The sequence below is a fragment of the Zeus faber genome (assembly GCF_960531495.2).
Source record: "Zeus faber genome assembly, chromosome: 5".
NCBI lineage: Eukaryota > Metazoa > Chordata > Actinopteri > Zeiformes > Zeidae > Zeus > Zeus faber.
In genome coordinates this window covers 36,126,066-36,139,594 of record NC_137192.1, presented here as the reverse complement: position 1 = coordinate 36,139,594, position 13,529 = coordinate 36,126,066, and the positions used below count along the sequence as shown (strand labels likewise).

Sequence of the window (13,529 nt, the reverse complement as noted above, 5' to 3'; positions counted from 1 at the left end):
ATACATAATATATAATACATAATATATAATATATAATACATAATATATAATATATAATACACAATATATAATACATAATATATAATACATAATATATAATATATAATACATAATAAATAATATATAATACATAATATATAATACATAATTTATAATATATAATACATAATATATAATACACAATTTATAATACATTATACATATAGATTGAATGGTGTGTTTCTGTACAGATACAGAAGTGACCTGGAGAATGCAAAAGGTCACACTCATAGAATAAAAAGTTCTTCTATAAATAATGAATATTGTTTCAAAACAGTCCATCATTATTGTTCGTAATATTTGTACTTGCAGAGGTTGTCAGATCCTGTTCTGGGGCCCCGGCTCCTGCTGTGTGTACCGCCTCTCTGTGGCGGGGTCCGCCTCAGGGAGAGTGCGTCTGGGTCGAACCTACAGCACCGCGCCTCCCAGTAACCCCGCCCCCCCAGAGGAGAAGGGAGGAGCGGTGCTGGTGAAGGAGCGCACCCTGGCTGCCCTACAGGTACGCTCACCCCTCCGAGCAGCCTCCTGGCCTCCGTCACGGCACATAGTGTCAAAAGTACCAGGATGACCAAGTACTTCTGGTGAAACATCCTAGGACGCAAACACTGCGCAGGACGCTGGCGAGCGTATCCCACAATGCACTGGGAGGCAGACACAGACACAGGCATGTGTTCCTGCAGCGTCGTCATGACGATGTGCTGAAGGAAGTGGAGCAGCTACGTGACAGTGTAGTACGTAGAAGACATTGTTCTTTTTACTCGCATACTAAATTACACTGGCTGGATCATAGTACACACATACAGTACGTAGCAGCACGGTACTGTCATTTGAGTGGGCGGGGCTTATAGGACGTGATTGGCCGCCGACGTGTGATGTAATCTGGTTTAGCCGGCGTTAGCGTGGCGACGTTAGCGTGGCGACGTTAGCGTGGCGGCGTTAGCGTGGCGACGTTAGCGTGGCGGCGTTAGCGTGGCGGCGTTAGCGTGGCGACGTTAGCGTGGCGACGTTAGCGTGGCGACGTTAGCGTGGCGGCGTTAGCGTGGCGACGTTAGCGTGGCGGCGTTAGCGTGGCGGCGTTAGCTTGGCGGCGTCAGACTGATTCTTCAGCTTCCTCCGTCCTGTGTTCTTCCTCTTCAGCACATGGGGGGGCTGGGGCGGCAGTGGGGTCAGAGGTCGGCTCAGGTCGCCACGGCAACAATGGGCTACTGGTGGGGGCGCTACGAGGAGTTCGTAGGTCTCAACGAGGTCAACCACGCCCAGAGCAAGGTCACGGAGGTCAGTCTGTCTTGTTGACTGTCTGTCTGTCTGTCTGTCTTCTTGACTGTTGTTCCGATTGACACCCCAGATCTCTCTGTCTCTAACTCTCTCTCTTCTGTCTGTCTCTCTCTCTCCCTGTCCGTCTGTCTCTCTTGTCGCCCTCCCCAGGCTGAAGCAGCCTTCATGTACTCCAGGCGGGTGGTGCGGGAGGCCCACCTCAGCCTGGAGGCTCTACGGATCCGCCTGAAGGAGGTCAGGGAGCGGCTGGAGAGCGTGTCCCGGGAGGAGGCGCAGTACCCAGAGCTGGCCATGCAGGAGCACAAGCTGCTGCAGGTCAGCAGCAGGACTATGATGTCACAGCTGATGATGGTTATGATGATAAGAACACTCTTTTAAAGTGGTAATCCGTCACATCGTCTGGATCACACCAGGGTTTCCAACCTTTTTCTTGCCACAGTTTTTTTAGAACTAAATAATTCCAATCCCAAACATGTAGAACTGTGCTTTTTATTATTATTGTTATTATTGTTGTTGTTGTTGGTGGTGGTGGTCAGATTATTATTATTCAGTGCAATAAGGTTTTCCAACATCAAGGTTTACCCTCGTCTTTCACTTTCCTTTCTCCAAAGATTTTCTTCTTGTCATCGACTCGTTTGTTTTGTTTTGTTTGTCTTGGTCATGGGGGGGGGGGGCAGGAAGATAAGAAGGGAAGAGGCTGAACTAGAGCGATGAGGGAGAAGAGGAAATGAGAAGGAGCACATAGAGACGCTATTACATGGGATGGTTGTTGCTTATAACCAGATAAGTTAAATATATTTGTTAAAAAAAAAAAAAAAAAAAATGTGATAATGGATTACCACTTTAATAATTAATATTACATAAAATGCATTAACACAGAATTGTGTCAGGGTGGATATTATTAAAAAACCTTTAAAGATATTTCAGTCTGTGTAGTTGCCGTGGTAACGTGGCTGACGCTTTATTGAGAGCGTGTGTATTTGTGGACAGGAGGAGCGGCGTCTGCGGACAACGTACGACAACGCCGAGCGCTCGGAGCGCGAGCACTTCGCCACCTTGTCGGCCAACGTGCGCGAGAGCCACGAGAAGGAGCGCACGCGAGCCGAGCGCACCAAGAACTGGTCCCTGATCGGCTCCGTGCTGGGGGCCCTGATCGGGGTCATGGGCTCCACCTACATCAACCGAGTCCGGCTGCAGGTCTGAATATTCAATATTTAACATCTAATATACACTTCATGTGGCTCGAAGGCACTGTGGCAAAAGAGAGGTGACCATACATACATGGATGGACGCATAGACAGACAGACAGACAGACAGATAGACAGATAGATAGATAGATAGATAGATACTGTAGACAGACAGACAGACAGACAGATGGATTCTTTATTCATCCATGTCAGTGCTCCAGGTGAGCTGGGCGTGGCCTGCTACCTGTGTGCAGGTTGACAGGAGGTCACATGAGCTCAGCTGCTCTTCTTCCTGAGTAAACAATATATTATGTTTATTCATGAGGAATATTTTTAAGGTCAGTTGAATACAAAGATAATTGAACACGTGTTGAAAAAGTCAGCAACTCTTTGAAATGTTTGATGTAATGTTTAGCTGAAAATGTTTTATGAAACTATTGATAAGTATTTGATAAAACATTTATGAAAGAATGTGAACAGGTGCTGGAAGATGACAGTCATTGAAAGATGTCATTGAAAGATGACAGTCATTGAAATATGTCATTGAAAGATGACAGTCATTGAAAGATGACAGTCATTGAAATATGTCATTGAAAGATGACAGTCATTGAAAGATGTCAGTCATTGAAAGATGTCAGTCATTGAAAGATGAGTCATTGAAATATGTCACTGAAAGATGTCAGTCATTGAAAGATGACTCATTGAAATATGTCATTGAAAGATGACAGTCATTGAAATATGTAATTGAAAGATGTCAGTCATTGAAAGATGTCAGTCATTGAAAGATGAGTCATTGAAATATGTCATTGAAAGATGTCAGTCATTGAAAGATGACAGTCATTGAAATATGTCATTGAAAGATGACAGTCATTGAAATATGTCATTGAAAGATGACAGTCATTGAAATATGTCATTGAAAGATGTCAGTCATTGAAAGATGACAGTCATTGAAAGATGAGTCATACAAATATGTCATTGAAAGATGTCAGTCATTGAAAGATGACAGTCATTGAAATATGTCATTGAAAGATGACAGTCATTGAAAGATGTCAGTCATTGAAAGATGAGTCATTGAAATATGTCACTGAAAGATGTCAGTCATTGAAAGATGACTCATTGAAATATGTCATTGAAAGATGACAGTCATTGAAATATGTCATTGAAAGATGTCAGTCATTGAAAGATGTCAGTCATTGAAAGATGAGTCATTGAAATATGTCATTGAAAGATGTCAGTCATTGAAAGATGACAGTCATTGAAATATGTCATTGAAAGATGACAGTCATTGAAATATGTCATTGAAAGATGTCAGTCATTGAAAGATGACAGTCATTGAAAGATGAGTCATACAAATATGTCATTGAAATATGTCATTGAAAGATGACAGTCATTGAAATATGTTAATGAAATATGTCATTGAAATTTGCCAGCCAGTGTGTCAGCCAGTCAGTCAGTCAGTTAGCCAGTTAATCAGTCGGTCAGCCAGTCAGTCGGTCACTCAGTCATGGAAAACACCGATTTAAAAAGTCTGGTTTGAGACATCGTCTCAAGGATAAGACTCAACGGATGATGATCATGGGATGTGACCTCCACCCTCAGGACCCCCACCCTTCCAGGTCCAGAAGAAGAGTGTCAGGATCCCTCTGTGACCTGGAAGGATGGTGTGATCCAGATGTGTGACCACGTCGTTAGGATCATCACACTTCACTTCATCCTTTTCCTCCTCTGGACGTGGGGACTCTGCTTTGGCCTTGGGCCTCCAGGAATTTGAAGATTACATTACATTACATTACATTGATCAGAGGCTTTTATCCAAAGCCACTTACAATTGTTCAAAGACCGACGGACGCAGCCATCAGGAGCAATGAGGGGTTAAGTGTCTTGCTCAAGGACACTACAGCATGCTAGCAGGAGGAGCCTGGGATCCAACCAGCAACCTTTACATGACTAGACCACCAGCTCTACCTCCTGAGCCACCATCCCCAAGATAATGTGTAAAACGGTTTAAAAAGGAGCGTTTCTCCTGCTGCTGCTCTACATGGTCCACTTCATGTCCAGAGTGACCACACTGACCCCTCCTCACCTCCATGCTCCAATCAAATGACAGAATGACACAGTGACTGATGCATTGACAACATGTCTGATGGTTTCACAGCCTCACTCACCCGGCACCAAATGATATTTCATGACGCTCGGGTCCCTCGGGTCCGGCTGCAGCCTGCTGTTGTTATGCTGCCATGTTGGAACAGCCCGAAGAGCAGCTTCAAGCCTTGTTAGTTGGTGGAGCAAACTCCTGCCTCCGTCGCCCACCAGACATGTTAGTGATGCAGCAGACAGAGCTGCTCCCGAGCAGAGCTCCACCGCGTCTCTGGGAGAGAAGATGAGGACGATGAACCGTGCTGTTGCCGTGGCGGCCGGGAAAACTATTGCATTTAATCATGATTGTAATTGTTTAATAAGTACATTTGATTGAAACATTACATGAAACATTTCAAAGAATTGGCGACTTTTTAAAGACCTTGAATTAACTTTATATTGGACCATTTTTGAGAGTCAAGTGACCTTTAAAACATATGCGTGCTACCCGGGGAAGGGGAACAGGAAGAAGAGCACCTGACGCTGCCGACGTGACCTCACGTGACCTCCTGTCAACCTGCGGAGGAGCCTCTGGCCGACCTCCGCCATTTTGTCTGTGTCCAGGTCCCTCGAGAACACCTCGGAATATGTAGAGTCGAAAAAACCCCAAACGTACCCATAGTGTTCTGTGCACATTGAAATGAAAGGCTGTGGCAGTGTGGAAGCCAGTATTGATTGTTGCTATAAATATACTGGAAGCTTTCTGTACCCGATCTAAAAAGCCGCGGGCACACGACAGGACAAAGCAAAGTGGTCAGATCCATGTGAACGACACCGAGATTCTTCTTATTTTTCAATTTGATTCTTGTTCGCTGTAGAAAATAAATAAATAAAATGCAGAATTTAAATACGAGATGGATCCCGTCACCGCCAGATATTAAACCTGCTTGATGCCTTGTGATCGGTTCGCACCACAAGCTCATCGCTCACAGCTGTGATTGACCTCCGACCTGGGGCGAGTGGAAAATCAGGCCAAAATCCTGTAGTCGGAACAGAGTAAGGATGACAATGGAGAGTGAGGTCTAAATGATGACTATGTTATTACAATATATTGCACGTATTTAAATACACATGAAATACTGTGTTTTGTCTCCAGGAGCTGAAGAGCCTCCTACTGGAGGCCCACAGGGGTCCAGAGAGCCTGCAGGAGGTGCTGCAAGCCCACCGCGCCCAGCAAGGGGAGCTCCAAGCGCTGGCAGGCATCCTGAGGGAGGCGCTGCGAGAGGCCGGCCCCCCCGGGGCTAAGGGGGGCGGAGTAGCGGTCCAGGCCTCCTCCCCCCAGGACCCAGAGCCCCACCAGCAGGCCCTGGGGGAGCTCGCCGCCCTCGGACGCAGATCCCAGAGCCTCCTGGAGGCCCTGCCGGCCCGGCTGGGAGGGCTGCAGGAGGGCGTCGCCCGCCTGGAGGAGCGGCTGGGGGAGCCGGGACGGCGGGGGCCCCCGACGCAGAGCCCGGGGCCCCCGTGGGGCGGCGAAGGGGCGGCGCAGGGGCTGGAGGACACCAAGAGGACCCTGAGGGAGGCCCAGAGGACCCTGGGGGACCAGATGGACCGGAACCTGCTGTGGAACTCGGTGGTGACGGTGGTGACGGCAGCGCTGAGCGTCCCGGCGCTCTACCTGCTGCTCCGGGGGTCTGGATGACCTCTGACCCCCCCATCAATTCAACTCTTAATTCAAATCAAATGTTTGATTTTTATTTTTAATTGAACTTCAAATGATTCCTGTTGAATCGCCAGCGTGTGCAACCTGGGGAGGAGCTTGAAGACCCTGGATCATGGTTTGATGCGGAGACCACAGCGGCTGCATGAGGCTCTGGAACATCACGTGATGTAATAAGACCAGAATGTCGTCATGTCACCTTCAGGATGTGTTCATGACACTGTGGCTCTGTGGAATACTGGATCCTGATTGGTCCATAGCGCTGTCCAGCGTTCAGTTATTTCTGAATAATGACCGCTCATCTGTTCATAAGGATGGTTGTCACGGCAACCACTTGGTGTTTAACCAACCCGGTTTCACGTCCCTGGTATCACTCTGCTACATGCTAAAGCTAACATTAGCTAGTGGCGCCATCAGGTGGCACCGCATAGAAATTATAATTTGCAATCTCACGTTCCAACAAGATTCAAGACGACAGTGAATCAGTCACATGTAGGGAAGTTTTTTTGGAGGAGAATATTTTGCGACGTTGCCATGGCGATCTTTCTCAGTGGAAGCTCTTAAACTAGACACTGGTTTTAAAATCATTTCAGATCCATATTGCGTCTCAGTGTCTGATTGTATTCAGTGAGTTTGTGTAATAATAAGGATAACGTGAGACACACCTGCTCACCCTGTTGTGGTTGTTCAGCCATAAACACCGCGTGTAAAAGTGGTTTTACGGCATGTTGACGTGACAAGGTGAACATGGACCTGCTGGTAGATGACTGGTGTTATGACATCATGTTGAGGTTATGACATCATGTTGAGGTAACTTGGCTTTCTCTTGATCTCTGGATGATGCAAAACAGTTTGGAACAGCTGAGTCCTGCTGCTTGTTTGAGGGGAATGCCCCTTTAATCTGCACTGGAAGGGAGGGGTGGCACCGCTGATGAGTTAACACATTAAAGATGGAGAAACACGTCCCCTGTCTGCCTGTCTGTCTGATTACTTGTCTAACAACGGCCTGAACAGCTGTCTGTCTCACTCTCCTGCTACATTTACATTTACATTTACATTACATCATTTATCAGACGCTTTTATCCAAAGCGACTTACAAGGGAGAATAACATTCAAGCTACATTGCGACAGAGACATTAGTGTAACAATAAATACTGCTAAGTAGTGCTAAGTACTTGTAAGTTAGGAGAGGAGGTACTCTCTGAAGAGCTGGGTCTTCAAGTGCTTCTTAAAGACAGAGGGAGCTCCCTGCTCTGGTCGTTTTTGGCAGCTCGTTCCACCAACGTGGAACTACAAATGAGAATAACCTGGATTGCCGTGGTTGTACGGCCGGCAGAGCCAGGCCACGCCCATTTGATGAGCGCAGCATCCGGGGGGTAACGTGCTTTTACAAGAGCATTTAAGTAGGTGGGAGCATTCCCAGCAATCACTCTGTAGGCCAGCATCAGAGACTTGAACTTGATGCCAGCGGCTACAGGTAACCAAGCGGCTACAGGTAACCAAGCGGCTACAGGTAACCAAGCGGCTACAGGTAACCAAACGGCTACAGGTAACCAAGCGGCTACAGGTAACCAAGCGGCTGCAGGTAACCAAGCGGCTGCAGGTAACCAAGCGGCTGCAGGTAACCAAGCGGCTGCAGGTAACCAAGCGGCTGCAGGTAACCAAGCGGCTGCAGGTAACCAAGCGGCTGCAGGTAACCAAGCGGCTGCAGGTAACCAAGCGGCTGCAGGTAACCAGTGGAGCTCGATGAGCAGTGGAGTGACATGTGCCCTCTTTGGCTGGACAGGCCATGTTGCAGTATTGTCCAGGGCCTCCAGGGGGCAACAGCAGCTTCTGCTTCTGTTCTGCGACGAACCGGTTCGGACCCAAATATTTGAGAAAGAATACTGTCTGTCTGTCTGTCTGTCTGTCTATCTGTGTGTATGTCTCTATTTGTCTGTCTGTCTATATATCTGTCTGTCTATCTGTGTGTCTGTCTGTCTGTCTCTGTTAAATCCACTGCAGCAGGTGTTGCTCTGTATTTAGCTCAGGGTTTCGTCTCAGTATTCCTTCTCATCTCCCTCTCTTTGTCTGTCTATTATCATCGCTCTCTCTCTTAATCTGCACACGCACAGGCGCACACTGACATTTCACTGTACATATGTATGACCGTATGTATATATACGTGACAAATAACCTCTCGAACTTGAACACACACACAGTCGTGTCTGGATGGCAAGAAAATGTGATGTGAGGTGAAAATGACTTTTCTCTAAACTCAGTTGAAATTGAGCCAAATATCAACAATCATCATGTGTCCGTTAGCACCGTCAGCACAGAGACTCCACCTTCATGTTGTTGTCAACCTGCACTTAATATATGGCAGGAATAATTACCTTCCTAGGAAGTTAGCTCCAAGGTTATTGTAGCAGGACACACCTGAGGGAGTGTGTGTGTGTGATGTCAGGTGAGAGGAAGATTTCACCTGCACCCGATCACCTGAGCTCTGTTTACCTGGATGGAAAACAGCACCTGCAAGAGGCGGAGGAGGTTTTTAAACCTTCTTTGAGTGGAATTGAGCTTCTACGTGTTTGGGCTGCTTTGAAAAGCAACTTTAAAGAAATAAACAAACACATGACACACAATAATACAATAATACAGGTACTCCTCATTTAACCACCTGTTTAAACACCTGTTTAACCACCTGTTTAAACACCTGATTAACCAACTGTTTAACCAGCCGTTTAACATTACATTACATTACATTACATTGATCAGACGCTTTTATCCAAAGCGATTTACAATTATTCAAACAGCGACGGACGCAGCCATCAGGAGCAATGAGGGGTTAAGTGTCTTGCTCAAGGACACTACAGCATGCTAGCAGGAGGAGCCTGGGATCCAACCAGCAACCTTTAGATGACTAGATGACCAGCCCCACCACGTTTAACCACCTGTTTAACCACCTGTTTAACCACCTGTTTAACCACCTATTTAACTACCTGTTTAACTACCTGTTTAACCAGGGTTCAGACTTACAACCAGCTCTCTGACCAGTCTGTATTGTACACTGTGTACAATACCAAGTATCTTTATGTACTATATACATTATATATACTATATACACTATATATAATATATACACTATATACACCATATATACTATATACACTATATACACTATATATACTATATGTACTTTTTATAATATATACTATATACACTATATATACTACATATACACTATATACACTATATATACTATATATACACACCCTATATACTATATCCACTATATATACTATATATAATATATACTATATCCACTATATAAATTATATTCAGTATTACAGTATTTACAGTGTTGGTTCCACTTCAGCTGCTTCTATCAACACATTTCATAAGTTTGTAAAAGTATGAGAGTGAGTTGAGACGTGAAATATGTAGTTTTTCAAACAAGGTGGTGTTGTTGGTGGTGTTGTTGGTGGTGTTGTTGATGGTGTTATTCCTCCTCACATGGCACCGTCAGCAGGTCACCCAGCTCACTGTGTGTGTGTGTGTGTGTGTGTGTGTGTGTGTATATGTGTGTGTGTGTGTGTGTGTGTGTGTGTATAGTGTGTAGTGTGTGTGTGTGTGTGTGTGTGTGTGTGTGTATAGTGTGTAATGTGTGTGTGTGTATAGTGTGTAGTGTGTGTGTGTATGTGTGTGTATGTGTGTGTGTGTGTATATGTGTGTGTGTGTGTGTGTGTGTGTGTGTGTGTGTGTGTGTGTATATGTGAGTGTGTGTGTGTGTGTGTGTGTGTATATGTGAGTGTGTGTGTGTATATGTGAGTGTGTGTGTGTGTATGTGTGTGTGTGTGTGTATATGTGAGTGTGTGTGTGTGTGTGTGTGTGTGTGTGTGTATGTGTGTGTGTGTGTATATGTGAGTGTGTGTGTGTGTGTGTGTGTGTGTATGTGTGTGTGTGTGTTCAAGTTCAAGTTCAAGAGATTATTTGTCACATACATATACATACGGTCATACATATATGCAGTGAAATGTCGTGTGTGAGAACGTCCTTGTTTCACTTGGTCGTGGTTCTATCGTTTCTTTACACTGAATCTGAAAACGCACCTGGCCGTGACTGTCCACCTGGACATGCAGGGACGTGGCTTCCTGTCATCATGGCAGCGCGTTGAAAAGGTGTTGAAGTAGAAACACAGGCTGTGTGTTGTGACCGGTACGACGCACGTCCTCCACCTTCACTCACTTCCTCCTTCTTTGTTTTCTCTCTTTCTGTGAAAGAAAGACGTCAGACGGGTACGACTACTACGGGGGGGGCGGTCGCTCAGGAGGTAGAGCTGGTCGTCGAGTAAAAGGTTGCTGGTTGGATCCCAGGCTCCTCCTGCTAGCAGGCTGTAGTGTCCTTGAGCAAGGCACTTAACGCCTGCTTGCTGCTGGTGGCTGCGTCCGTCTGCTAAATGTAAATCTACAAAGAGTAAGACGACCACGTCGTCCGTGGATGAAAGTGTCCTTGAGCCCAAGCGTCGCAGCAGGTCTTTCTACTTCCTGTGCTGCACGTGTTGGTGAGCGTGTGAAGCAGTGCGACATCGTCAGCTACATCTGGGTCCTCTCACTGCCGGGTGTAGCTCCGCCGTAGCCACGCCCTGAAAGGCCTCCCATGGGCGTCCTTCATGGGGAACTCAACACTGCTTCCCTCGGCTGATGACCTTGATGACGCTGATGACCTTGATGACGCTGATGACCTTGGCTGGGATGCCTCGCTGGTTTCCAGAGGGTCTCACGCTGGGCCGTGTCAAACGCCTTCCCCCAGGGAGGGAGGAGACTTCCGTTCTAGCGTTTGCTCGATGATGATCTCGGGGGATCCACCAACTTGGTCCCCACAAGAGACCACGACCCCGGTTCCTCCGTCCACCGCTTTCTGGAGCCTCTCCGGCAGCTGAGCACCTTCCACGGTGTTGCAAGGAGAATTATTCCACTGTTGTTGCTGCACCCACTGAGGTCTCCTATCTTGGGAGTCTTCACCAGGACACCGCCTCCCCAATCCCATGCGACTCCGCCTTCCTCCCAGATAGTCCGCATGAGGTTTCGGCGTCTGCCTCGGGGGCCACAGCTGGTATCTGGTCCGGCCCTTCTGCCTTACCTCCTCTCGCGGCCTTGCTGGCCTTGGTGGGTTCCATTTGGGTGGAGGGCTTGCAGAGGGCTTGCAGTTCATCTCCAGCAGGTTTGGTGCGGGTGGAGTCTCTGCCATCAGGTGGGCAGCTCTCCAAGGTAAAGAGTCCATCTCTGAAGGCGTCTTCCTCGCTGGTGAGGAGTGGACCTGTTGTGTCCTTAATGTGCTCTTGAGCTTTCTGGAATGAGCCGGTGGAGCTTCATGGTGGTTGGGTGGAGTTCCTTCAGATAGTTTGTTCTGCTGCACCTTCTGCTGCTGGTGCTGAGTCCTCCATCTCCTTCTCTTGTCTGTTCAGACACTGTTCTTCACCGCTCTGTTCTTCTCCTCTTTTTGTGCCGCCGCCTTTTTTTGTTCTAGTTCCACCTACATGTCTTTCCTCCGTCACATCCAGCGCTGGTTGAAAACAACCAGATGACGTAGTTTTATCTTTTCTTATTGGAAAAAAACAACAAAAAAAATTCCTTCATAAAATGACTGATTGATTGATGCTGTATATGGCAGCATCTAACATTGTATACATACATACTGTATATACATGGTACCTTGGCACTTTATATGAGTTAAAACTGTTAGGAGGTGTGCTGAGTGAACCCAGGTGCAGAGAACAAGGCAGAGGCGAGGTGGCAAAAATAGAGGTTTTACTCAAAACAAGTACAAAACTGGGCAAAAACAAATAAGAAGTCTCGGGAGCTTGGGACAAGAGCGTTGTCATGAGGTTAGACAAACTCAAGACTGAGCGCCCGAGGACACAAACGACAGGGTCTAAATAGGGACGACCAAACGAGACACAGGTGAAACATATCATCTAATGAGGCAGGGTAATCAGGAACAGAAATAGGTGAAGCAGAGCAACCTTGAAAAGGCAGTACTGGCGGCATCTAGTGGCTGATGCTGGTAGGACCCGGGCGAACCCTGACAGGACCCCCCCGTCTAGGAACGGCTCCCGACGTTCCTCCAGGGAGTGTCGGGTGGCGACGGCGGAAATCCTGGATCAGAGAGGGGTCCAGGATATCCCGGGCCGGAACCCAGGAGCGCTCCTCCGGCCCGTAACCCTCCCAGTCCACCAGGTATTGCAGGGCCCTGCGGACCCGGCGGGAGTCCAGGAGCCGGCGGACCGTGTAGGCGGGCTGACCGTCGATGATGCGAGGCGCCGGAGGAGGCCTCGTGGTGGGCGCCAAGGTGCTGGTGACCACCGGTCGGAGCCGCGACACGTGGAAGGTGGGGTTTATCCTCATCGACCTGGGGAGCAGAAGACGGTATGCGGCAGGATTGACCCGCCGCACGATCTTGAAGGGCCCAACATACCGTGGCGCGAGCTTGCGTGATTCCACCCGTAATGGAAGGTCCCTGGTGGACAGCCAGACCCTCTGGCCCGGACGGAGCATAGGCGCTGGTCTGCGCCGTCGGTTGGCCTGGATCTGCTGCTGCCGGGATGTCCTCAGCAGGGCCTGACGAGCCCTCTGCCAGGTCCGTCAGCACCGCTGGACGAACCGCTGGGCTGACGGCACTCCCACCTCCGCCTCCTGCTCCTGAAACAGAGGAGGTACGTACCCAAACTGGCACTCAAACGGGGACATGCCAGTGGAAGAGCAGCGCAGAGTGTTGTGAGCGTATTCCGCCCACACTAGATGGTCGCTCCAGGAGGCAGGGTTGGAGGACACGAGGCACCTCAGTGTTGTCTCCAGGTCCTGGTTGACCCGCTCAGTCTGGCCATTGGATTGCGGGTGGAAACCGGAGGACAGGCTGACGGAGGCGCCGAGGAGCTGGTGGAATGCTTTCCAGAACCGGGATGCAAACTGCGGACCGCGGTCTGACACCACGTCCAGGGGCAGGCCGAACACCCTGAAAACGTGCTGCACCATGAGCTCAGCAGTCTCCAGAGCTGAGGGGAGCTTGGGCAGAGGAATAAAACGGCAAGCCTTGGAGAACCGGTCTACAACGACAAAGATGACAGTGTGGCCCCGAGACGGTGGAAGGCCGGTGATGAAGTCCACTGAGAGGTGTGACCAGGGCCGACTGGGGATGGGAAGGGGATGCAGCAGCCCCATGGGACGTGACCGGGGGTTCTTGTTCTGGGTGCAGAT

General features: G+C 48.3%; 1 protein-coding gene across 2 annotated transcripts in view; it reads left to right on the top strand.

Annotated features, from left to right (window-relative positions):
- Nucleotides 1-7,251, top strand: part of ccdc51 (coiled-coil domain containing 51) — an 11,639-nt gene extending 4,388 nt beyond the window's left edge. Inside the window, exons 1-6 of one of the 2 annotated variants that reach the window (XM_080000927.1) lie at nt 445-538; nt 635-770; nt 1,177-1,314; nt 1,465-1,629; nt 2,305-2,511; nt 5,734-7,251. In XM_080000927.1, coding sequence (XP_079857053.1) covers nt 1,180-1,314; nt 1,465-1,629; nt 2,305-2,511; nt 5,734-6,276 — 1,050 coding nt within the window. In that variant the 5' untranslated portion in view covers nt 445-538; nt 635-770; nt 1,177-1,179 and the 3' untranslated portion in view covers nt 6,277-7,251. Of the gene's footprint in view, nt 1-351; nt 539-634; nt 771-1,176; nt 1,315-1,464; nt 1,630-2,304; nt 2,512-5,733 lie in introns of those variants that run through there. The other variant, XM_080000926.1, reaches the window with a different exon arrangement.
- The last annotated feature ends 6,278 nt before the right edge of the window (nt 7,252-13,529 follow it).